Source organism: Armigeres subalbatus, chromosome 1 (genome assembly GCF_024139115.2).
Source record: "Armigeres subalbatus isolate Guangzhou_Male chromosome 1, GZ_Asu_2, whole genome shotgun sequence".
Taxonomy (NCBI): domain Eukaryota; kingdom Metazoa; phylum Arthropoda; class Insecta; order Diptera; family Culicidae; genus Armigeres; species Armigeres subalbatus.
Window position 1 is genome coordinate 29,361,986 of NC_085139.1, and position 26,883 is coordinate 29,388,868.

Consider the following 26,883-nt stretch of genomic DNA (forward strand, 5'->3'; position numbering starts at 1 on the left):
CAAAGCAGTTGAATGCTTAAATGCGTTTTTTAAACCACGTCGGCAGGAAGTACTGGAGAGGTATAAGCTTCGGAAGATGAAGCAAGGCGTCAACGAACGATTCCCTCAGTTCGTCCTACGTTTGCGTCAACCACTTGCTGATTGTGGTCTGGACAAATATCCTCATGAAATGCGGGCACCGATAGAAGAGATGATGCTAACTGATGTAATCGTAGAAGGATGTTCGTCTCAAGAACTCCGACGTCGTATTCTGGAGAAAGATCAGTCCCTCGCTGACATCGAGTCCTTGGGAGTATCGTTGGAAAGTGTAAGATCTCAAGAAAAGGAAATAAGCACTGCTTCACCACGACCGGATCCACAGCAGTTTGAAATACGAAAAATACAGAAACTCGACACGAATCAGTTTTTCAAAAACAAAAATCGTATCGTCGGTCGCTTCCATAATAAAGCCGTTTTCAAAGGAAGTGCAGTCATGAATTGTTATTCATGTGGTCAGCAGGGACATATAACGAATACTCCTACTTGCCCAGCGAAAGGAAAGACATGTCACCGCTGTGGGCGCCTTGGTCATTTCGAGAAAGTTTGCCGAAAACGTTCATAAGAGAACCAAGCTTCGATAAGCCCGAAAATGGTTCCGTCAGCTGGAGTCCGTGCAATTGACTCCATTCCAATACAGCAAGTCAATGCCAGTAAGGATGAACTTCCATCAGCAAATCAGGATAAAAAAGTGTACTACTCATTTCATCTGGGAAATAGCAGCAATTAGGTTCTGCAGCATGACGTCACGAATGAATTCGGTCCTCGTCAAATGAACTTTTTTGACAGTTCAGTAGTACTTTCCACTGACTCCGACGTGGACTCCGACAAAGTTCGAGTTTGTGATTGGTTGGCTGCCCCCGAGTCCAACGCGAAGTACTACTAATCTGTCATCAGTTTGAGGTTAGATACAGACGCTGCAGAACCTAATGTGATTGATTGCATAATTGGCGGAATCGATATTGAAATGTTCGTCGATTCTGGATCGGACGCAAACCTGATCATTGCAGATTCATGGGAGCTATTGAAGACTAAACGTGTCGACGTGCGTTGTTGTCAGAAGGGCAGCTCTAAAATACTGAAAGCGTATGGAAGTCAAACTCCTTTAGATATCTTGGGAACATTCAGCGCCTCCATCACCGTCGGTGGTCGAACGGTCAACGCCGATTTTTTCGTCGTTGTTAAAGGTCAACGAAACCTTCTTGGAGACACAACTGCAAAAGAACTTGGAGTCCTCAAAATTGGAATGGATATTTGTCGAGTTGCCAAACCAATCGACCAGGAGCTGTCACCTTTTCCGAAGATAAAGGATGTGCAAGTCCATATCCAGATGGATCCAAACATTGTACCGGTATTTCAACCGCTCCGTCGAATTCCTATTCCACTGGAGGATGCTGTCAATAAAAAGCTGGATGACCTATTGGCAAGGGATATCATCGAGAAGAAGACAGGCCCAGCAACCTGGGTCTCTCTCTTACTGGTTGCAAATAAGGCGAACGGCGAAATAAGGCTCTGTGTTGACTTGAGGCGTGTGAATCAAGCAGTAATCCGTGACCGCCATCCAATGCCGGTAATAGAAGACGTGCTGGCTATAGTAGGGCGAGGAAATGTGTGGAGCACGTTGGACGTCAAAGATGCCTTTTTCCTATTGGAACTGGATGAAGCATCCAGGGATGTCGTAACCTTCATATCGCATCGAGGCCTTTACCGATTCAAGCGTTTGCCTTTTGGCCTCGTGTCCGCTCCCGAGATATTTCAGCGCACAATGGACGAGATGCTCACTGACTGTGAGGGAGCATATTGGTATCTCGACGATGTAGGAGTTGAAGGTCGTACCGTAGAAGAGCATGACTCTCGTTTAAAAAAGGTATAAACTGCTTCTGTATTTTTATTTTTTTCGACTGGATTTTTAATAAATCGTTTTAATCTGAAAAAAAAAGTTTTATTAATATTGCACTCTAATGTTTTAGATACTCAACCGCTTTGAAGAAAAGGGAGTTGTCTTGAATTATTGGAGTAAATGCAAGCTTCGAGTAACTGATTTCGAGTTTCTTGGATATGGAATATCTCCGGAAGGAATTCATCCTTCTGCAGTTAAATTAGAAACAATTTCAAAGTTCCGTCGGCCCGTCAATGACAGCGAAGTCAGGAGCTTCTTGGGCCTCGCAAATTATCTGGGAAAATTTATACCCAACCTGGCCACGTTAGACGAGCCACTCCGAAATTTAACCCAAAAGGGTGTTAAGTTTCAGTGGGGTGAAAAGGAAGAACATGCGTTCAATGAAATAAAAACGTTTCTTTCGAATGCAAGCGTTTTAGGTTTCTATAAGCTTGAAGATGAAACTTCAGTGGTAGCCGACGCCAGCCCATATACCCTGGGAGCGGTGCTCATCCAGACGAATAAACTTGGAGAATCGAGAGTAATCTGCTATGCATCAAAATCGTTGACAGATACCGAACGTCAGTACTGTCAAACGGAAAAGGAGGCGTTGGCACTTGTATGGAGCGTTGAGCGATTTCAAACCTATTTAATCGGAAGGGAATTCCGACTGCTGACTGACTGCAAAGCACTGACTTTTCTGTTTTCACACACTTCGCGGCCCTGTGCCCGAATTGAGCGATGGGTGCTGCGATTGCAAGGATTCTGTTATACTGTGGTTTTCATATCCGGTAAAGATAATCTTGCTGATGTTTTTTCTCGCCTTTCCACAGAGGTGGCTACTCCATTCGATGAGACAGAAGAACTTACAATCAATGAGATAGCCAATGCTACTGTTTCAGCGATTCCCCTGAAATGGGAGGAAATCGAAGAAACTAGTAGACTGGATCCAGAAATTCAACAAGTTATTGATTGCCTAAAATCATCATCTGATGAACTCCCGTTATCGTTCCGAACAATTCGAAATGAGCTTTGCGTGGTGAATTATGTTCTATTGCGGATTGATCGCATAATTGTCCCACAAGCTCTTCGTGAACGAGTTCTTGAACTTGCACATGAAGGACATCCAGGCGTTAGGATTATGAAAGGACATTTGAGATCATGTGTCTGGTGGCCTAAAATCGATCAAAATGTGGAAGATTTTGTTAGAAAATGTCGTGGATGTTCACTGGTAGCGGCTCCCAATCCTCCGGAGCCAATGATTAGAAAGGAACTGCCGTCTCGTCTTTGGGAGCAAATTGCCATAGATTTTTTGGGCCCTCTTCCGGAAGGAGAATATTTGTTGGTATGTGTCGATTATTTCAGCCGCTATGTAGAGGTAGTTGAAATGATGGATATATCAACCAAAGCGACCATTGATGAACTACTAACCATTTTTTCACGTTACGGTATACCGATTTCTATGCGGGCTGATAACGGACCTCAATTATCATCAGAAGAGTTCAAGATGTTTTGTACAGAACACGGAATTCAGTTGGTAAGCACCATACCATATTGGCCCCAGATGAACGGGGAGGTTGAACGGCAAAACCGTTCTATACTCAAAAGATTGAAGATAGCACAAGAGCTTGGCAAAGATTGGCGTAAAGAGTTACGCCAATATCTCCTCATGTACCACGCTGCCAACCACACAACAACTGGAAAGCCACCGTCAGAATTCATGTTTGGACGCCGTTTAAGAACGAAGCTACCTACTGTGCCAACAGTCGCTATTGAAGATGGCGAGGTGAGAGATCGGGACAGTGTTCAAAAAGAAAAAGGCAAGGAATATGCTGATACAAAGAGAAGGGCAAAATCTAGTCAAATTCATGTGGGTGACAAAGTGTTGATTAAGCAGATCAAGAAGAAAAACAAGCTAAGTGCTAATTTTGCGCCAGAACCATTCGAGGTGATTCAGAAGAAAGGAACCGATGTTACTTTGCAGAGTTTAACAAGTGGAAAGACAGTAAGAAGAAGTGCAGCACATCTAAAAGCTATCCCACAAAGTCATACTTCAGGTTCTGGAGCGAAACCCCCGGTTGATAAAACTGCACCAGCAGGAAGTGATGACAATGCTGAAGATGTACAAACAAAGGAAGAAGAAGGACTTATGAGAACGAAGCGGTCCCGAACAGAATCGAAGTTGTGGAAAGATTATGTTACTTATTGATTTCAGATTTATTATTTTTTTAAGAAAGGGAGGGATGTAGGGTTCTAAAGAAATACATATAAGCAATCTTGCGTGCACACCTTCTTATGATTTATCCATGAGCTCGAACAGACCTACGTATAATGGGAAATTGGAGAGTTTACTAATAGTATGGGAGAGTTGGAGACAGGGAGAATTGTATTGAGCCGTGAGCGAGGCGGACGTGTTTCTGCTGTGACGAGGATCAGATTCGGGAAAAGATAAGCGGATAGTTTTGGAGCATCGGTGTTCATATTTGAGCAGTGAGGAACACTATAGTTAGGTTTACAATGTTTAGGGATGGAAGGGGATTAGGATTCGGAAATCAGGGAATCATCATAATCAAACAATGTCAGCTGCTCATCCGGTTATTTGGAGACTGATTTATTTATTATCAGACTAAGGCCGGAGTGGCCTGTGCTGCACATGAAAGTCTTCTCCATTCAGCTCGGTCCATGACTGCACTTCGCTAACCACGCAGTCTGCGGAGGGTCCGCAAATCATCCTCCACCTGATCGATCCACCATGCCCGCTTTGTACCTCGCCTTCTTGTTCCCGTCGGATCGTTGTCGAGAACCATTTTCACCGGATTACTGTCCGACATTCTGATGGCTACGTGCCCGGCCACCGCAGTCTTCCGATTTTCGCGGTGTGAACGATGGATGGTTCTCCCAACAGCTGATGCAACTCGTGGTTCATTCGCCTCCTCCACGTACCGTCCACCCCACCATAGATGGTACGCAACACTTTCCTTTCAAAAACTCCCAGTGCGCGTTGGTCCTCCACGAGCATCGTACAGGTCTCGTGTCCGTAAAGAACTACCGGTCTTATAAGCGTTTTGTAGATAGTCAGTTTGGTACGACGGCGAACTATATTCGATCGGAGCGTCTTACGGAGTCCAAAGTATGTACGATTTCCAGCCACTATGCGCCTTCGAATTTCTCTGCTGGTATCGTTATCGGCGGTCACCAGTGAGCCCAAGTACACGAATTCTTCAACCACCTCGATTTCGTCACCACCGATAGAAACTCATGGTAGGTGGCTTACATTGACCTCTCTTGAGCCTCTTCCAACCATGTACTTCGTCTTCGACGTGTTGATGACTAGTCCAATCTGTTTAGCTTCGCTTTTCAGTCTGATGTAGGCTTCCTCCATCCTCTCAAAGTTACGTGTCATGATATCAATGTCGTCGGTGAAACCAAATAACTGGACGGACTTCGTGAAATCGTACCACTCGTGTCAATCCCTGCCCTTCGTATTACTCCCTCCAAAGCGATGTTGAATAGCAGACACGAAAGACCATCACCTTGCCGTAACCCTCTACGCGTTTCGAAGGGACTCGAGAATGCCCCTGAAACTCGATTTATGCACATCACCCGATCCATCGTCGCCTTGATCAACCATATCAGTTTATACGGAAATCCGTTTTCGTGCATTAACTGCCATAGCTGGTGCCGATCGATTGTATCATATGCGGCTTTGGAGTCGATAAATAGATGATGTGTGGGCACGTTGTATTCGCGGCATTTCTGCAGTACTTGGCGAATGGCGAACACCTTGGTGAAGCGTTCGCCCATAAAACCCGCCTGGTACTGCCCCACGAGCTCCCTTAATTGCAATTGGTGCTAGTCGACGGCATAAAATTTGGGAGAGTACCTTGTAGGTGGCGTTCAGCAATATGATTGCGCGGTAGTTGCTACAATCCAGCTTATCGCCCTTTTTGTAGATGGGACATACGACACCTTCCATCCATTTCTGCGGCAAAACTTCCTCCTCCCAAATCTTGGTAATGACCCAGTGCAGCGCTCTAGCCAGTGCCTCACCACCGTATATAGATAGTGAATAGATCTCCTGGTAGTTGATCAACCCCAGGGGCTTTGTTGTTCTTCAGCCGACCAATCTCCTCCTGGATATCCTGGAGGTCCGGAGTCGGTAAAATTATGTCCTGCGCGCGTTCTCCCAGGTCCATCACCATACCGCCATCTTCGTCTGCCACATCGCCATTCAGGTGTTCTTCGTAGTACCGCCGCCACCTTTGGATCACCTCACGCTCGTTCGTAAGAAGGTTCCCGTTTATGTCCTTACACATATCAGGCTGTGGCACGTGGCCCTTACGTGAACGGTTTAACTTCTCATAGAACTTTCGTGCGTTATTAGCGCGGTACAGTTGCTCCGTCTCTTCACGGTCTCGATCTTCCTGCTGGCGCTTTTTCCTCCGTTAAATCGTTTTGTCTGTTCCGCGCTCGTTTTTATCGTGCCTCGTTCGCCGTCGTACGGTGTTGCAGCAATCTCGCCCATGCTGCATTCTTCTCTTCAACTAACTGCTCACATTCGCCATCATATTTACCAGTCGTTTCTCTGACCCGGGAGCACCGCGTCTAGTGCAGCGGTTGCGGTGCTTTTAATGGCGGATCGAATATCTCTCCTGCCATCTTCAAGATACGCTGCACCTAGCTGTTCTTCCGTTAGGAGTGCCACTTCCAGCTGCTGCGCGTAGTCTTAGTAGTATACCGTCTTGTAGCCGCCCAATATTTAGCCGCGGTGGACGACTCCGACGCGTGTTGTGCACCGACGAGGTAGTGGTCGGGTTCAATATTCGCACTGCGGTAAGTGCGTACGTTCGTGATGTCGAAGAAGAATTTACTCTCGATTAGAACGTGGTCGATTTGGTTTTCCGTTTCTTGATTAGGTGATTTCCATATGGCCTTGTGGATATTCTTGCGGGGCAAGAAAGTGCTTCGGACTACCATTCCGAGGGAGGCTGCAAAGTTTATGCATCGTTGGCCGTTGTCGTTCGATACGGTATGCAGACTATCCGGTCCGATGGCTGGTCTATACATTTCCTCCCTTCCTACCTGAGCGTTCATGAACGGCGACATGCATGTCACCGATGACGATTTTGACGTCCTGCAGTGGGCATCCATCGTATGTCTGCTCCAGCTGTGCATAGAACGCTTCCTTTTCGTCGTCGAGTCTCCCTTCGTGTGCGCATAGTGCACGTTGATGAAGCTTAGTTGAAGAAATGGCCTTTATCCTCAGCTTGCACATCCTTGCGTTGATTGGCCACGCATTGGCGCATCTTGCCAAAAACTATTGATATGTATAAAAAAAAATCAAAAGATTCATTGCCAATTTGTTCAAAAACAGTTTTTTTTTTGTTGTTTTCTCGAAATTGTGTAATATTTATATATGCAATATGCATTATGCAACGTACACACCAGTCAAGCAGTTTGACGAACATTGACTCCGCCCCCAAGAAAACGCTTCGGTTGCTGCTTTGTTTGAACGTGTGTGAAGTTGTTTCGAACAACCATTTGACAGTTGGCGGCTCGGTTGGAAAAAATTAAAACGGTTTGATTTTGGTTTGAGTTGTCGGGGGTGGAGTCAAGGTTCGCCGAACATGTTTGAGCATTTGTAGTGAAGTTGCACAAACCCCCATATGTTTTTTTGGTGGTTGGTGCTCAAGTTGGCGCTTCGGTCGTTCGTTTGTGATATCGTTGGTCGAATAAATTGATTGTTTGTGCCGCTGTTGGTAAAACTTGATGGATGTTTGAATAAACGAGAGATGGAGTCAATGTTGGTCAAACTGCTTGACAGTGTGTACGTTCCATTATGCGCAGTATGCATTAGGTTTTATAAGTCGTAAAAAAACAATAATCAGAACGTTCGTAAAACTATTTTTCTATAATTATTATTTTTAATCATCTGTGTAAAAATCGATATTCCTACAAATACAATTACTTTACATATGTACTCATAAATCCGTGTTGAGTATGAACCGATTGCCCTCGGACTGTGCCCCAATGTAGCGATAGCGGCACTTCCCGTAGGCCCCCCGATGGTCGCCGGCTTCGCGTAGGCTCTCCGGCAGTGGATGGTAGACGGGTGGTTCCTTCGGACGCACCCCCAGCGCCGTGCTTAGGCTCGCGTACCAATGGCGCAATGCGTTGCCTTTGCGGCTGCTTCCACTGCTGCCGCTGCTCTCTTCCTCGTCGTACTCCTGGCTCTGCTGGCTGCGCACAAAGTCGCGCTCCATCTTCTTGACCCGTTGGGCGTCCAAGATCCGGAGACACGGCAGGTAACGGATGATATACAATCTGGAGGGAAGGAAAATTCTTTGGTAAGTTTTCTTTCCAACAATTATATTTTGTAAATTAGGGAGCGTGCACAAATTACGTAACGCTTTGAGGGGGAGGGAGAGTAGGAAAAAGGGTGACGATCCATACAAAATTTTCAGACGTTTCATACAAAAAGTGTGACATAGGGAGGAGGGGGGGTTGAAAATGCCCAATTTTTGCGTTACGTAATTAATGGATCTTCCCTGATTGAAAACAAAAATTATTACTCCCCAATATATGTATAAGTGTACGTTTTGCTTTGTATGAGCTAAAATTTTATCAATGACCCATTATACGGCATAAAACGTGGATGCTCGAAGAGTCAGTACTGTTATAATCCTTCAGTAATCTCCTGAATTTTTGCTGGTTTTATGTAGAGAATCTCTTTACAACAAGTAACATTTTTGATTTTATAACGGTCTTCTGTTGGCACCACTAGATTCCAATGACATTGATTGCGAATCTAGCGACCAAAGAACAGATAGAATAATGACAGGAGGAAAGGGAAGTATTGGGAAACAACTTTGTTTACTAAAGGCTAGGAAAGCATAGTTAAACAACGTGGAGTGTAGCTATTAACTATTATATTATTTGCGGATTATTATAGTTGCTTGGTGAATTCTGTAGGATCCAGTAAGTAAGCAGTTGTAGTGGATTATTAGAACAAATAGTATACTGTTTTTTTTTTCTATAATAGAGCTGATTGCGTCAAGACACCCACGCACTATTGACAGGTTGTTGCATTTGAGGTTCGATAGTGCAACTAGAAAAGTATTAATTGTACGTATAATTGAACTGTTATTATCAAGTGAACTAATTTACAATTGAACTTCCAGTTTGAGCTGAAAATAAACCGAGCTGCTTCAAGAATTACGAATTTCTCGCCTTTTCGAACCTTGTAACAACAGTCTTCTATAACGGAAAACCATTATTTATCCTACATGACTTTTATAAAACCACCATAAATCCAGGAGATTACTGGATTACTCTTTAAGAGATTCATAAAAAATGTTTTTATCAAATTATAGAACATTTTATAGTTTTTTAGTTTTATTAAAGGCTACTTTCTGCATCATACTTACAGATTTTTTTTATGTTTTGAGCTTAAGACAAATCGTTCATCAAAAAAACAATCACATTTCACAACGTATGATGTGACAACAAGCAAAGCAACCATACACACCCAACCATCTGAATAAACTTTTGGCATATAGGGTAAATGTACCAGTTTTGGTCATGTTCCCAATTTAGCCAATTTTTTGCATAACTTCGAAAATAGAGCAATTTTTGAGGATTTTATTAGCTACGCAGCATAATTTCGTAAGGTTGAACCAAAAACGTATATTGTTGAATTCAATAATATGTCTATTATTGCTTCAAATAGATTTGATTGTTGAAACTACAATATTCTTCGATTGATTTAACAATATTATTATAAGTTAAACAATATTTTGTTTTGTTCTGAATTTGCTGGATTACGAAGCAGCGTGTAATTTTTCATGTGTACTGTTTTTAAAAAAGGAAAAAAATACCTCATGTGAAATTGACTTAAACAAGAAGTATTTAATCTGTGTTATTAGATTGGAATAGTGAAATAAATGTTAACCACAGGTAAAACAATACAATTTTCTGAATTTTTAAATACATTATACTATTTGTTACAGAATTCTTGAAATCAGTTTAAAAAAATTGAAGAGCCGTTTTATTACGAACGTGCTAACAAAAAAGACGTATAGACAAAGCGGATTCTCAACACTTTCGTCTTTCTGGAGGAACAATTATTTCGCCTAAACTGTGTCATTAATAAAGATGAATAAATTTGTGACTCAACATTTGGTTATGTTTTAATTTTATTTGATCAAAATAATAATAATCACATTTATCTGAAAACATCATTTTTACTTCAACAATATTATATTGTTGAATCAATCCCATATGTGTCATTGAAATAAGATCGGAGTGACGATTATTTCAACAATAATATTGTTGAATCTACAATAATGTTGCTAACGTCATGAAAAGTTTCCGATTGTAGAAACAACAATATTCTTGATTGTTTCAAAAGATAAATATTATTAGCCCTCAGTTAACAATATTTATTGTTGAATTCGAACCAGAATATTGTTGTTTTTACAATACATTTTTGTGCGTGATAACAAGAGATAATATATTATATATTATATCCCTTATGCTTTTTCGCTTTTGAAACTGATCGATAGTTTTAGGAAAATATGCATTTTTCAGGGTTGGCCAAATTAGGTACAAAGGTGACCAAAACCGGTACACTTTTCTTACGTATTTTGAAGATTCTAATACAACCATTGTATTAAATTCTCACAATTATGTATTGGCCAAATACGTTTGTATGAAAAGCTTCCATTCTTTGTATTAGAACCTTTCAGAATCTGTATATGCCTAGATTTTATGAAGAAATTTGCTTCTTGGGTCCATCAGAAAGGATAAGAAACCCGAATTCGCATTATTAGTAGAACATTAAACATAATCTTCATCCCACTCACCTGTATTTGAGATAGTCGTACTCGGAATACTTGAGGTTTAGGAAATGGCACGGACAGGCGGGGTTCCCCAGCAGGCTCAGATACTCCAGATTCGGGAAGCAGAGAGACAGCTTCGTCAGCAGCAGATCCAAATTCGAAAACTGCAAGCACAAAGATTCGTGATTTAGAGTTGTTGCTTCATCGAAGCCATTGCTGAAACTGCGATCGAAATGCATTATGCGGTGGAGATCAGGCCGGGCGCGTGGCGCAATGCATCTTTTATCAGGACAGAAGGGAAAGAAAAGAAATATGCACAAGCGAAGAAATTTATTAAACACCATGCACCGGTTTCCGATAGCCTGAAAGGTCACTCTTTCAATAACACCGTTGATTAGATATCAACCAGGTTGTGAATTGGAAGACGAGTGGGACACGGGATTTTATATGTAGGGAAAATATGTTAAAGGTGATCTGAATGTTTTAGTATGTTACCTTATTGTTGTTCAACGACAGCAGTTTGATTCGATCCAGCTGTGCCGGAAATATGATATCATCGGTGAGGTAATTGTTATCCAGAACTAATTCTTCGAGTTTGGTGAATAGTTCCAGCGATTCGAACGAGGACAATTTATTGTAACTTAGATCCAGGTGACGAACTCGGTCCGAGTAGAGGTTCAGGATGGCTTCTGGTAGTTTGTACGTTTTCTGGTCGAAGTAAATGAGCTGCAAAGAAAGATAGTAATGTTCAGAGATGGGCCTAAATATGGGTTTGGTCAATTATGTCTTAGTTCCATGTTTCTAGCTTCCAATCGTGATCCTTTATTCGTCGCCTAGGTCGATGCCGATTGTATCGAGTCGTATTATCTTCTATGTCGTTCGTAATGGTTGTTTTTAAAGGCGACTTATTGGGCCTGTGCAGGTCTGTTTAGCGTCCCACCTAACACCAGGACTTAGCATTGTACGCTTTGAGCGGCCTGAGACGATCGTGGAGATGCAGAGGTATACGCAGTCTCTAGTAACAACGAGAGTCGAACTAATAATCCTTCCTTTCCTTGATGACCGTATAAACGTGGCAGGTGCCGTTATTGACTTAGTAGAATGAATTTCCGAAATTTGTACATTAAGGTCTGAGGGAAGGGTTTTCCGTTAAAAAAGCACGTGGTAGCATTCTCTGAGAGAGAAAATTGCCCAATTCAGCCCGCCAGAATGACGCTGTCAGTGTCGCCAAAATTATTTCATCATTATGCAGTTTACAATTGCTTGAGAATTTCCCGTAAACGGAGAACAAAAGGAATTGGCAACAATGGGGAAGAAATTTATCACTCATGCAGTGGTTTGGCGAGAGAACAGCAGCAGCGCCGACCAATCACGCAATGAGGAAATCAAAATAAACAAACTCCAGCTGGTTTTGGAAAATGGAAACATGAGCCGTTTCTAGAACAACATTAGAAAATATCGTGGGAGGATTTCTGTACAAGGTTTCCACACAAGCTTTGGAAAGTATTTGGGTAATAACAGTGGTGCTGGTGTAAGTAAGAAAAATAAGACAAATAAGATAAATAAGACAAATAAGACAAAAAAGACTAATAAGACAAATATGACAAATAAGACAAATAAGGCAAATAAGATAAATAAGACAAATCAAACAAATAAGACAAATAAGATAGATAAGACTAAGAAGAAAAATAAAGTAAGTTCCTCCAGGAATTCCTTCGGAAGTTCCTCCAGGGATTCGTTCGGAAGTTCCTCCAGCAATTCCTTCGGAAGTTCCTCCAGGAATTGTCTTCGAAAATTCCTACAGGAATTCTTCCTGAACTTCCTCCAGGAATTCTTTCAAAACCTCCTTCAGGAATTCTTTCAGAAGTTCCTCCAGGAATTCCTTCCGAAGTTCCTCCAGGAATTCTTTCAGAAGCTTCTCCAGGAATTCCTTCGGAAGTTATTCCAGGAACTCCTTCGGAGGTTCCTCCAGGAATTCCTTCGGAAGTTCCTCCAAGAATTCCTTCGGAAGTTCCTCCAGGAATTCCTCCGGAAGTTCCTCCAGGAATTCCTCCGGAAGTTCCTCCAGGAATTCCTCCGGAAGTTCCTCCAGGAATTCCTCCGGAAGTTCCTCCAGGAATTCCTCCGGAAGTTCCTCCAGGAATTCCTCCGGAAGTTACTCCAGGAACTCCATCGGAAGTTCCTCCAGGAATTCCATCGGAAGTTCTTCCAGGAATTCCATCGGAAGTTCCTCCAGGAGTTCCTTCTGAAGTTCCTCCAGGAATTCCTTCGGAGGTTCCACCAGGAATTCCTCCAGAAGTTCCTCCAGGAATTCCTCTAGAAGTTCCTCCAGGAATTCCTCCGGAAGTTTCCTCCGGATGTTCCTCCAGGAATTCCTCCGGAAGTTCCTCCAGGAATTCCTCCGGAAGTTCCTCCAGGAATTCCTCCGGAAGTTCCTCCAGGAATTCCTCCGGAAGTTCCTCCAGGAATTCCTCCGGAAGTTCCTCCAGGAATTCCTCCGGAAGTTCCTCCAGGAATTCCTCCGGAAGTTCCTCCAGGAATTCCTCCGGAAGTTCCTCTAGGAATTCTTCCGGAAGTTCCTCCAGGAATTCCTACGGAGTTCCTCCAGGATTTCCTCCGAAATTCCTCCAGGAATTCCTACGGAAGTTCCTCCAGGAATTCCTCCGGAAGTTCCTCCAGGAATTCCTCCGGAAGTTCCTCCAGGAATTCCTCCGGAAGTTCCTCCAGGAATTCCTCCGGAAGTTCCTCCAGGAATTCCTCCGGAAGTTCCTCCAGGAATTCCTCCGGAAGTTCCTCCAGGAATTCCTCCGGAAGTTCCGCCAGGAATTCCTCCGGAAGTTCTGCCAGGAATTCCTCCGGAAGTTCCGCCAGGAATTCCTCCGGAAGTTCCGCCAGGAATTCCTCCGGAAGTTCATCCAGGAATTCCTCCAAGAATTCAACTCCTCCGGAAGTTCATCCAGAAATTCAACTCCTCCGGAAGTTCCTCCAGGAATTCAACTCCTCCGGAAGTTCCTCCAAAAATTCTACTCCTCCGGAAGTTCCTCCAGAAATTCAACTCCTCCGGAAGTTCCTCCAGGAATTCAACTCCTCCGGAAGTTCCTCCGGGAATTTCTCTGGAAGTTCCTCTAGAAATTCCTCTGGAAATTCCTCTAGGAATTCCTCTGGAAATTCCTCCGGGAGTTTCTCTGGTAGTTTCTTCGGGATTTCCTCTGGAACTTTTCAGAGAAACTTTTGTAGGAATTCCAGGAAGAATTTCCGGAGGAATTCCATGGGGAACTTCCAGAGGAATTCCCGGAGGAGCATCCGGGGGATCTCCCGAAGAAGCATCCGGAAGAATTCCCAAAGAAACTCACTCGCGTACCGACTTTTTCGCCACTGCCTCTGGGACCAAAACCTGACGGACTGAGTAGGGTCCGTTGCGCAGCAGAATAACGTGTTCGTGGGAAAAATTCGGTGACACGGAAATAACACACGCGAAACAAGAGAAATAGTAGTATAATAAAAGCAGAACTATATTTATTTATCATGTCTTGACGCGATGACTTTCGGTCGGAATGATAAGTTTTGCTCTACACGAGGACAAGTGTGGAGAGAATCCGAGGGGTGCGTCGATGCGGAGCTAGGTGCATTGCCTTTCCACAGGGCTCCCATACAAATGAAAAAGATTTCTGCATAAAGGCTGGTTTACAGTTCGGAAAACGTGTCCCAGGATTTGGTCTCCCATGTAATTTAAATGGGAGCGGGATTTGCGTTTTCCGTGACAGGAGCAGAAGTCTACACGAAGAAATATTTTCCTGAAGTGTAAACCCAATCGCGGGAAAAGTGTACGGTTAAAAATCCCATGTGTAGAGATGCAAATCCCGCGGGGAAACAATTCCGTTCTTCTACTTCTCACAGCTATTTTTTCACTTATCATTCTTCCCTTATCACTTCTCATTAGTCACTTTTCACTTTTTTTTCTCACTCTTTATAACTCATTTCGTACTCTTCACTTCTCGCGCCTCATTCTCACTACTCATTTCTCACTACTCAACTCTCACTTCTAATTGTCGCTTCTTACTTCTTATTCTCACTGCTCATTGCTCATTGCCTATTTACTCATTTTTTCATTTCTCGCTTACCATTCCTTAGTTTTCTCTTCACACTTCTCACATTTCTCACTTTTTACTATCCACTTCGTCTTCACTAAATTCTTTCCATAAACGGAATTGTTTCCCCGCGGGATTTGCATCTCTACACATGGGATTTTTGGGATTTAACCGTACACTTTTCCCGCGATTGGGTTTACACTTCAGGAAAATATTTTTTCGTGTAGATTTCTGCTCCTGTCACGGAAAACGCAAATCCCGCTCCCATTTAAATTACATGGGAGACCAAATCCCGGGACACGTTTTCCGAACTGTAAACCAGCCTTTATGCAGAAATCTGTTTCATTTGTATGGGAGCCCTGTACTACTATTTCTCTTGTTTCGCGTGTGTTATTTCCGTGTCACCGAATTTTTCCCACGAACACGTTATTCTGCTGCGAGGGTAAACTAACGAAAAGGAAGGAAGAAATAGAAGAGAAAAGTGCGAGTGATTACTCCTCCAGGAGGAGGAAAGAAGAAGAAGAAGTGTTCCTGCTGAGCGAGCGCCCAGACGCCGCTTGAAGAGGGAAAGCAGTAATTCGTTTTCGTTCGTTCGTTCCCTAGTGTACAGTGTACAGCCGAGCACATTGTGCTCGATGAAAAGTGAAGAGACCACCCGAGCAAACTAACCTCGGTGTGTTTTTTGTTTTCATTCTCACTAATCGGAAAAGTGATCCGCAAGTGTTGTCGAAATGTCTGACGCCAGATTTGTCGTTCCGAAGCTTTCCGGATCAGAGAATGTGCCTGACTAAGATGATCGCGATGAAGATTGGGAAAATGCAGACCGCAAGGCGAAGGCCACGATTGTGTTGCTACTCGAGGACAGCCAGTTGCCTCTCGTTAGGAAGTGCGCGCATGCTCGGGATGCTTTCGTCGCGCCTTCGTACTTACCACGAGAAAACGTCACGGTCGGTACGCGTTTCGCTGCTCAAGAAACTGTGCGCGATTAACTTGAGTGAAGGCGGAAACCTAGAGCAGCATTTGCTGGAAGTGGACGAGTTATTCGACCATTTGGAGGCCGCGGGAATGTCGCTCGATAAAGACACGCAAGTTCGTTTGACAGTTTGGTATCGGCTCTGGAGAGTCGTCCCGACAATGAAATCACGCTGGATGTAGTGAAAGCGAAACTCTCGGATGAGTACGGTCGCCGTTTAGAACGCGATGCGGGTGCGAGTGGTTCGAAGCAGGAAAAAGCAATGCGCACGGAAGTGAAGAAGGAAATGCGCAAGTGCCACTTTTGCAAGATGCCCGGACATCTCCGGCGGAACTGTCGGAAATACAAAGAGTATCTGAAGAACGAAGACAGTGGGTCGAGAGGCCGAAAAGAAGAAGCCAGAAAAGCCAAAACGGCTAACTGTGAAGTCAAGCACGTCGCGTTTACGGTCGATGGGGATTCTCGTTCGTGGCTAATCGACAGTGGGGCTAGCGCCCATATGACGGGTGACAGAGCGTTCTTTTCTGAACTGAACGAGTTCGCAGGTGGCTGGATTATGATGGCCGACGGACAGAAAACGCAAATACTCGGTGAAGGCCGCGGAGTGCTTTACGGGCTCGACGAAGACGAAAATATCGTTCGGATCGATATGAGTGACGTTAAATACGTGCCGGGTCTTGCGACTAGCCTCGTGTCGGTCAGTAAGCTAGCGCAAAAGAACATGAATGTGTAATTCGGCAAAGAAGACTGCAAGATCGTCGACTCGGTTGGTACTGGAGCTCGCTGCGGAGGAATGTATCACCTCCGTGCAGCTGGTGCAGCAATGAAGGCAACCGATAGTCAGCACCGAGAGAACTGCCAACACCAGTGGCATCGTCGGCTCGGTCATCGCGACTGGGCTGCCACCGAACGGATGTTGAGGGAAGGTATGGTCGACGGAATAAAGGTAAGCGACTGTGGGATGAAACTTATTTGTGAAACATGTTTGGAGGGGAAGTCGGCACGGGCGCCGTTTCCGGAGGTCGTCAAAATCCACACGCATATTAGACATCGTGCATACGGACCTCTGCGGTCCCATGAAAAACGAGACTCCGAGTGGGAACCGCTACGTTATGCACGTTGTGGACGACTACAGTCGCTTTACCGTGACGTACCTGCTCAAGCACAAATCCGAGGCTGCGGCTAATATGAGGGATTATGTTCGTTGGGTGGAGAATACATTCGGCCGCAAACCCGCCGTGGTGCGCTCGGATGGAGGAGGAGAATTTGATAACAAGGGGATGCGGAAGTTTTACCTTGAAGAGGGCATTAAAGCGCAGTTCACGACTCCTTATTCCCCTCAGCAAAACGGCGTGGCCGAGCGAAAGAATAGAACGATCACCGAGATGGCCACTTGTTTGCTAATCGACGCCGGTTTAGAGAAGCGCTACTGGGGAGAAGCAGTGTTGGCAGCCACTTATCTCCAGAATCGGCTGCTGTCGAGATCGATCGGAAAAACGCCCTACGAGCTGTGGTGGGGGCGAAAACCAGATCTGTCACACCTGCGCGTGTTTGGCAGTGAAGCGTACGTGCACGTTCCGGCAGTAAAGCGCGCCAAGATGGACAGCAAGGCGCGCAAATTTGTGTTCGTCGGGTACTCCATGGAACATAAGGGATACCGGTTCCTGGATCGAGAGACAGACTTGATAACCGTCAGCAGGGACGCTCGATTTTTGGAGTTGGGGAACGGATCGTCGAGTGTCGAAATTCCGATGAATGAAGCAGGCCAATTCAAATCTCGGCGAAGTGTTCCTAAGCAGAATGAGCGTGAAAGTGTTTTGCGGAAGGACGAGTCGTTAGAGGACCAGGATCCACTGAAAGACGGGTCTGATTGCGAAGATTTGTACGAAGATGCCGAGTCAGTCGGCGAAGATCAGGAAGTTGTTCGGCGGTCAATACGCTCCACCCGTGGCGTGCAACCGCTGAGGCTTCGCGACTACGTGCTAGAAAGTGTAATTGAAAAAGCGTCCTGTGCATTCGAGGAACCCAACGATTATGGAGAAGCCATGAGGAATGCACACAGGCGTAGCGCCATGGAGGAGGAGATCGAATTCCACAAACGCAATGGAACTTGGGAGTTGGCAACCCTGCCAGAAGGAAAGAAGGTTGTGGGATCCAAGTGAGTCTTCAAACAACGTACAACGAGAGGGGGGAACCGGTGAAGCACAAGGCCAGAATAGTAGCTCAGGGCTACACGCAGCGTGAAGGAGTTGACTTCAGTGACGTGTACGCGCCAGTTTCAAGTCATGTATCACTACGTACATTCCTCACAGTTGCTGCGAACAGTGAATTCCATTTTTTACGTAAGGCAATCAAACTCATCAAATGCTTTAGCTAAGCAAGCCTTTGGCACAGCAGAGTGCGATTGATTCGCATTCTATACCATCCCGCCCAGTCCGTTGCGGGGGGGCATGGAGTGCGATCCTCTCGTTTAATAAACAATGTGCACTCGCTTGACTGTGGATATACAAAGTAAAGCACATGTGGAGATTGGACAAATCAAGCATCCGAAAGATATTCAATTTGCAAAAAAGAGCTAACCGCGGTGGAGGTTGGTACTCGGATTCTGATGGCTTTTCCGCAAACGAGACCTTTAAGTGGTTTTGTTGTGTAGGGGTTATCACGCCTATCTCGAGAGTAGGAGGTTGAGGGTTCGAGTCCCTCCAAGACACGTGGATCCTTTTTCGCAAATTTCATATCAATTTGTCCATTTCCTTTTTTTTTTTGTATCTTTATTAAGGAGACTTTCAGTCCGAGGCTGGCTCGTCTCCGGAATTTGTCCATTTCGAAATATATGCTGTGCATATGCACAGCCAAGATATTTAACAAAAAAAAAAGTGAATTCCATGTTTACCATTTCGATGTGAAAGCTGCCTATCTCCACGGTTCTCTCAACGAGGAAATATTTATGAGGCAGCCCCCAGGGCTCGAAAAGAAAAGTCTGAAGCAGTTGGTGTGCAGGATGAGACGAAGCATATATGGCCTCTGGCAATCCACTAGGTGCTGGAACCGACGGTTGAATGAAGTTCTTGTGAAACTCGGATTTAAGGCGTCGGCAGCTGATCCCTGCCTTTACGCCAGGGGTGGTGATAGCGAAGCGTATCTGCTGGTCTATGTAGATGACCTGTTCATTGCGTCGGCCTCGGAGAGGAAAATCGAGAAAATGTTCGAAAGCTTGAAGGTGGAGTTCGATTGGATTGGAGGTGAAACGGGAGGAAGGAGCGTTTAAGATTCGTTTGAAATCGTACATCAAGAAGCTCATCAAAAGTCACGGAATGGAAGACGCAAAAGGGGCAAGGTCGCCAATGGATCCAGGCTACCTGAAATGTGAAGAAAACAGCGAAGTTATGGAGGATGCCACCCAATACCGGAGTCTTGTAGGAGGCCTGTTGTATCTGGCAGTAGCAGCTCGTCCTCCTTAGCCGTGCGGTAAGACGCGCGGCTACAAAGCAAGACCATGCTGATAGTGGCTGGGTTCGATTCCCGGTGCCGGTCTAGGCAATTTTCGGATTGGAAATTGTCTCGACTTCCCTGGGCATGTAGGGGTTATCACGCCTATCTCGAGAGTAGGAGGTTGAGGGTTCGAGTCCCTCCAAGACACGTGGATTCTTTTTCGCAAATTTCATATCAATTTGTCCATTTCGAAACATATGCTGTGCATATGCACAGCCAAGATATTTAACATTGGGCTGCGAAATGGTGAGTTGACATCCGGGAAGGGGCGCCTAACATAGCTCTGGTCCTCACAAGTTCCAATACTCACGCTTCCACGGGTCTTCCGATGACAATTGACCGCCAGCTAAGGGTTGCGTACTTAGTTGGTAGTGCAGCCTGGGCACTGTTGTCCTTCTGACATCAGCTAGAGTGAGAGGGTGCGTACTATGGGGTCTGCCTAGGATGTGGTGGGGTTCGACAGTGGGCTCTGTTGAACTTCTATAAAAAGCTGCATGTGTCCCCAAGCAGGCCCTATCAAAGCGACTGTGTGCCGCTCAAAGCGCACTAGCCTAGTCCTGGTGTTGGGTGGGACTTTAAACAAATTTGACCCGACTGATCGAGCGTCTGTCCACCAAGGAGGTGCGGCTCCAACAGCGTCTGTTCTGGCATCCAGCGGCTGAGTATGAAATGCTATTCCCCGGAAGCTATACCTAAGATGGCAGCCCCATCCCGGTGGATAGGGAACCTTGGGCCAACAACCTACTGTTCCCGAAACATCAATTTGTTCGAGAATCCGATAATGAAAGAATACGGACTGATTTTACGGCGACGACTCTTAGCGCGAAACAACGGACACGAATAGGAACATGGAACGTTTTAACCCTAGCCCAGCAGGGTAAATTGGCACAACTTGCCAATGAGGCACGCCGCATGAAGCTTGAGATCCTGGGACTGAGTGAAGTCCGTTGGCCAAACTTTGGAGAACACATAACGCCGTCGGGACAAGTTCTGCTATACTCTGGTTTACGAGGTGAACACGCTCCCCGGCATCGCGGAGTTGGCTTCCTACTAAGCGCTCAGGCACACTCTGCGCTTATGAAGTGGGAACCTATAAGTGAAAGGATAATCGTTGCCAGATTTAGAACACGGGTCCGAAACCTTACTATACTCCAATGTTATGCGCCAACCGATGCTGCCGATCTGCAAGACAAAGAGAACTTCTACAGTCAACTCAATGCCGTCGTAGATAGAATTCCGAAGGGTGATATCAAGATCTGTTTTGGCGACTTCAATGCGAAGATCGGATCCGACAACTCGAACCATGAGCGCATTATGGGACGCCATGGTCTCGGAGAAATGAGCGAAAACGGAGAGCTGTTCGCAGAATTTTGTGGTAATAACGACATGGTGATCGGGGGATCGCTCTTCCCTCATCGACCGGTTCACAAGGTCACGTGGGTCTTCCGTGACGGCTTTACAGAAAATCAAATCGACCACATCTGCATCAGCCGAAAATGGAAACGGAGCCTTCTTGATGTACGGAATAAACGTAGTGCCGATATCGCGTCTGATCATCACCTCCTCATCGGCGAAATACGCCTGCGCATTGCGCGGATTCGTCGGCAGGAGGAAAGAGTTGGACGACGATTCAACACACGCCGACTGGAAGATGCCACGGTGAAACGGTCCTTCGTTGAAGAACTGGAGACGCGTGCTGCAGATATTCCGGAAGGTGGCAGCGTGGAAGACCAATGGACCGCCATCAAGAATGCCTTCATCGCCACCAGCGAGAACAATCTGGGCGAACTACGCACCCAGAGAAAACAATGGATCACCGATGAGACCTGGAGGAAGATAGAGGAGCGAAGAGAAGCCAAAGCCGCGATAGAGCGATCGAAAACCAGAGGATCCAAAGTCTTAGCCCGCCAACGATACACGGCTCTTGAGAAGGAAGTAAAACGCTCATGTCGACGGGACAAGCGAGCGTGGGCAGACTCTCTGGCCGACGAAGGAGAGAGAGCCGCAGCAACCGGGGACATTCGCCTCCTCTACGATATCTCACGACGCTTAAGCGGGGCGAAGATGAATGCAACGATGCCTGTGAAAGACGCGAATAATCAGTTATTGACCGACCCAACTGACCAGCTGAAACGCTGGTTCGAGCACTTCGAACAACTTTTTCAAGTGCCAGCCAGGCCATCACCACCTCGGCATGATCTGCCTAGGATCCGACGTATAACACGTGTCAATACCGAAGCTCCATCACTGCTAGAGATTCAAACAGCCATCCAAAGCATGAAATCGAATAAAGCCCCAGGGGTCGACCGCATATCAGCCGAGATGCTCAAAGCTGACCCCATGACATCCGCTCAACTACTGCATCGTTTATTTCATAATATCTGGGACACCGCAATTTTCCCGGTCGACTGGATGCAAGGTATCTTAGTGAAGGTGCCCAAAAAGGGTGACCTGACTGTATGCGATAACTGGCGAGGAAGATCCTGTGTGGACCATATTGTCACGCTCCGCATCATTTTGGAACAGGTCAACGAATTCCAAGAGTCCCTTTACTTGGTATTCATTGACTACGAAAAAGCTTTCGACCGTCTCAATCACGAGAATATGTGGGGCGCCCTGAGACGCAAGGGGGTTCCTGAGAAAATCATCGGCCTCATCGAAGCACAGTACGAGGCCTTTTCGTGTAGAGTGCTGCACAATGGGGTCCTGTCCGACCCTATCCGGGTCGTAGCTGGTGTGAGGCAAGGATGTATTCTATCACTGTTACTGTTCCTCATCGTAATCGATGAGATTCTGGTAGATGCGATTGACCGTGAACCAAACCGCGGGCTGTTATGGCAGCCTATAAACCATGGAGCACCTAAACGACTTCGAATTGGCGGATGACGTTGCACTACTCGCGCAACGGCGCTCTGATATGCAGAGTAAGCTCAACGACCTTGCCGATCGCTCCTCCTCGGCAGGTTTAGTCATCAACGTCAACAAAACCAAATCGTTGGATGTAAACACGGTAACTCCTTCCAGTTTCACAGTAGCCGGGCAACCAGTGGAGAATGTTGAAAGCTTCCAATATCTTGGTAGCCAAATGGCGTCAGACGGCGGTACCAAGATCGACATAGGCGCACGGATCAAGAAAGCAAGGGCTGCCTTTGCGAGTTTAAGAAATATCTGGAAAACATGCAGATAAGAGAACGCACCAAAATACGAATTTTCAACTCTAACGTGAAATCTGTGCTGTTATACGCTAGCGAAACATGGTGTGTATCAGTGGAGAACACTCAACGGCTGCAGGTGTTCATTAACAGATGCCTGCGGTATATAATTCGGGCCTGGTGGCCTCACAACTGGATCTCAAACAACGAGCTCCATCGTCGTTGTCACCAGAGGCCGATAACAACAGAAATTCAGGATCGGAAGTGGGGCTGGGTCGGCCACACTCTACGTAGGGGCGGAAACGAAATCTGTAAGCAAGCATTAGACTGGAACCCAGCGGGACATCGCAGCAGAGGCAGACCCAGAGGCTCATGGCGGCGAAGCCTCAATAAAGAAATAAAAGAAGTCGACCGAAATCTAACCTGGCAACAGGTTAAAGCGATAGCCGGGCATCGCTCAGGATGGAGATCTTTCAAGTCGGCCCTTTGCACCACCGGAGGTGTACAGGATCCATAAGTAAGTAAGTAAGTTCCCTGGGCATAAAAGTATCATATACAAATGCAAAAATGGTAACCTGGCATAGAAACCTCGCAGTTAATAACTATGGAAGTGCTTAATGAACACTAAGCTGCGAGGCGACACTGTCCCAGTGTGGGGATGTAATGCCAATAATAAGAAGAAGAAGCTCGTCCGGATATTGCCAATGCAGCGGCTATTCTTGGCAGGAAGTTTTGTGGTCCGACACAACAGGATTGGACGGCCGCAAAACGAACCCTGCGCTATCTGAAGCAGACAAGTGATTATTATCTCGTTGTTGGTGGCGATCCAGATCAACATTTGAGCGGATACTGCGACGCTGACTGGGCCGGTGACCCGGCGGATCGGCAATCGACATCGGGTATGGTGTTCTTCTTCGGCGGTTCAGCGATTTCATGGGCAAGCCGCAAGCAAGGCTGTGTTACGCTCTCGTCCATGGAGGCCGAGTATATGGCCCTCAGCGAGGCGTGCCAAGAGGCCGTCTGGCTGCGGAGGCTGCTTAGCGATCTCAGCCAACCTCAAGCGCAACCGACGGTGATTCGCGAAGACAATCAAGGCTGCTTGTCCTTTGTGAAATGCGAAAGGGCGAGCCGGAAATCGAAGCACATCGATACTCGCCAGAAGTTTGTCCAGCAGCTGTGCAACAAGAAGGTCATCGAACTTGTGTTTTGCCCGACGGAAAGTATGACAGCCGACGTGATGACCAAACCGTTAGGGCCAACCAAGCACATGCAGTTCTGTCAAGCTCTTGGCCTACGGTAGTGAACTGGAAGCTACTGTGCATTGAGGAGGAATGTGGAAAGGCAATGCACCTAGCTCCGCATCGACGCACCCCTCGTATTCTCTCCACACGTGTCCTCGTGTAGAGCAAAACTTATGATTCCGACAGAAAGTCATCGCGTCAAGACGTGTTTGAACTCTGTACCGAAAACCGTTAAATAAATATAGTTCTTCTTTTATTATACTACTATTTCTCTTGTTTCGCGTGTGTTATTTCCGTGTCACCGAATTTTCCCCACGAACGCGTTATTCTGCTGCGCAACTGACCCTACTCAGTCCGTCAAGCCCCCCATTCAAAAACGAGAATGAGACACCTCCCGCCATAAAAAACTTTACACCCACAAAAAAAACCGCATACAAATTTTCTCGTTGATTGGTTTAGTGGTTTCGAAATCTATAAGGATTCAACAGACAGAAATCCATTTTTATGTAGATAAATAAGACCGTTCTACCCCATATTCCACTAAAACAACCATACTCTCCAGGTGAAATAACACCGGGATTACCCAAAAATATTTTATTCATTGTGATTCAATCAGAAATATACTTACAACGGCTGCAAACCGTTCATAATATCACAGTTTTGGGGGAGTTTGGAGGAAAACAGCCAATTAGACATCATGAATTGAAATATGTCCATGAAAATTGATTACTTTCAATAATATCCAATCGTACATGAGTATGAAATAGAAAATAGAAACAAAACAAGCATGTCAGTTAAATCAATAATTATTAGTAAACGGTCACTGACTGGCCCCAGTAGTTTGAATTAACTATAAGAAATTTGCTCTACAAGTCTACAAGTAATAATACTTATTAATTCGCATGTCCTTAATCTTATCATTAAATAACTTGAATACCCCATTCCTCCAAATATTTACTTTTCCTACTTTGTATGCTCACCTTTTGTTCATCTTCAATGTAGATAATTTTATTCCAGTTTATATCATCCATCGTTATGCTTGGTTCTGTTGACTACTAGTTTAACAATACTCGGTAATGTTACCCACTTTTCCGCCTACTAATCTTACCACTTTTTCTAACATCTACACATGAACTAATCATTCAAGTTTTCACTTTTCCTCACTGTTTTTGGAGGCACGTAAACGACTTGATTTGCTGCCTTTTGGCGTCGACGCTTCAACTTTATCTCCGTGCGTGAGTAATGGCTCTTTATCACAGGTACACAGAACAGCGTCGTCTCATCATAGCGAAAGAGCTGATGATGCACTGACGAGTGACGAGAACGAGGTTCATAACAAATCTCTACCCAATAGGTAGGTCTCACACAGCCACACTTATTTTAGAACCATCCAAATAAATAGAAAGCTCGATCTATTTGCACACCTATGGCTCCCGTTTACACACTGCCTTATCAGCCGCGAAGTTTATTTTCTGTTGTTTTGTTACTCCATTGCGTGTTCCACCGGCCGTCGTCATTGAGAAGAAAGATTCGGACTAAATTATGTTGAGCTACAGCAAACTTTCAGAACTTCTTCTGAAATGAAGATTAGCGCGTAGTTTAATAATCATTTCCGCACTGATTAGTGGACTGACTCCTCAGCGATAGCAGACAGTCAAAGTAGGCCTAAACTGAAACAGAATGTGATTCGTTGATTTATGATTCTGTACAAAACAATCAACGCACGTTTCACTTTGGAACACGACCGATCGAAGTTGGCTTGTTTCGGCCACGCTTGATTCGTCACTTGGAGTGCTTCTTTTCGTATCGATACGACGCAACGGCGATGAACTGGATATTCAGGGGAGACACGTTGATATACCACAGCAATTATTAGCGGAGGCATAGCCTGCCAGCTTTTACCAATCATTATTGGTTGGGATTCGTATCCAGCCGTTTGCCATTAACACACTTGTAATACGATACTCCCACATATTTGTTTCCTTGTGAGCGGACCGGTAATTGCTACAGTGGCACTGAAGAAGCGCAGGTAGATCAGAATATAAATACACACAAACATGGATTTACAACACACATCAATCACCACGTGGTTGAGGATGGTAAAATATGAATCGAATTCAAGGCTTTAGATCCTTGATATAAAGTAACTTTTCCTAGAAAGGACTAGGCATCGATCTCGCCGTTTCTGACTTGCTAATATCGTTCCTTTACCGATTAGGGATGATCAGTAAATTTACTATATGAACTTTTTTAACGACAAATTTGAGCTTTCGCGAAAAAAAAATTCCTTTAAAAAAATTTGACCTCTCTTCTTCTTCTTTGTCTTCAATGGCTCTACATTCCAACTGGAACTTGGCCTGCTTTTCTATTACCATTTTCTCAGTTATTAATTGAAGGCTTTTCTATGCCCGCCATTGCACGAGTATGTATCTCGTACAATGGATGCATTTCATTCATTTGATTTATTTAGTTTACATCTAAACAGATAACACTGAATCAACAATTTGACGCCACAATACACGGTTCGAGGCCGCATCTCTCCATCCTCGGATACGCCCCACGCTCGCCAAGTCGTTTTGCACCTGGTCTGCCCATCTTGCTCGCTGCGCTCCACGCCGCCTCGTGCCTACCGGATAGGAAGCGAACCCCATCTGTGCAGGGTTGCTGTCCGGCATTCTTGCAATATGTCCTGCCCATCGTACCCTTCCGGCTTTGGCTACCTTCTGGATACTGGGTTCGCCGTAGAGTTGGGCGAGCTCATGGTTCACACCATCTTCTTGCACACCGCCAAAGATGGTCCAAAGCACCCGTCTCTCGAATACTCCGAGTCCTTGCAAGTCCTCCTCGAGCATTGTCCATGTTTCATGTCCATAGAGGACAACCGGTCTTATGAGCGTCTTGTACATGACACATTTGGTGCGGTGGCGAATCTTTTTCGACCGCAGTTTCTTCTGGAGCCCGTAGTAGGCCCGACTTCCACAGATGATGCGCCTTCGTATTTCACGACTAACGTTGTTGTCAGCCGTTAGCAAGGATCCGAGGTAGACGAATTCCTCGACCACCTCGAAGGTATCCCCGTCTATCGTAACACTGCTTCCCAGGCGGGCCCTGTCGCGCTTGGTTCCGCCCACAAGCATGTACTTTGTCTTTGACGCATTCACCACCAGTCCAACTTTTGTTGC

At 45.4% G+C, this 26,883-nt stretch overlaps 2 protein-coding genes across 2 annotated transcripts; one reads left to right on the plus strand and one right to left on the minus strand.

Moving 5' to 3' along the window:
- Positions 1–1,003: 1,003 nt before the first annotated feature.
- On the plus strand, positions 1,004–1,909 carry LOC134206059 (uncharacterized protein K02A2.6-like). Its single transcript, XM_062681737.1, has one exon. It carries the CDS (start codon positions 1,004–1,006, stop codon positions 1,907–1,909), a length of 906 nt encoding a protein of 301 aa, XP_062537721.1.
- A 5,908-nt stretch (positions 1,910–7,817) lies between these two features.
- On the minus strand, positions 7,818–25,643 carry LOC134208222 (leucine-rich melanocyte differentiation-associated protein). Its single transcript, XM_062684263.1, has 4 exons — positions 24,682–25,643; positions 11,251–11,481; positions 10,780–10,919; positions 7,818–8,239 (listed from the first exon to the last, which is right to left on the minus strand). Exons 1-4 carry the CDS (start codon positions 24,730–24,732, stop codon positions 7,897–7,899), a joined length of 765 nt encoding a protein of 254 aa, XP_062540247.1. The 5' UTR covers positions 24,733–25,643; the 3' UTR covers positions 7,818–7,896.
- Positions 25,644–26,883: the final 1,240 nt, after the last annotated feature.

What these genes read in the sequence shown, in the direction of transcription:
- LOC134208222 (XM_062684263.1), bottom strand. Translation starts at nt 24,732, where the DNA reads ATGGATGATATAAACTGGAATAAAATTATCTACATTGAAGATGAACAA. An exon ending in TGTCGTTGAACAACAATAAG is followed by an intron (nt 10,920 to 11,250) that starts GTAACATACTAA and finishes TTGTGCTTGCAG; the next exon opens with TTTTCGAATTTGGATCTGCT. An exon ending in TACGACTATCTCAAATACAG is followed by an intron (nt 8,240 to 10,779) that starts GTGAGTGGGATG and finishes CCTTCCCTCCAG; the next exon opens with ATTGTATATCATCCGTTACC.
- LOC134206059 (XM_062681737.1), top strand. Translation starts at nt 1,004, where the DNA reads ATGTTCGTCGATTCTGGATCGGACGCAAACCTGATCATTGCAGATTCA.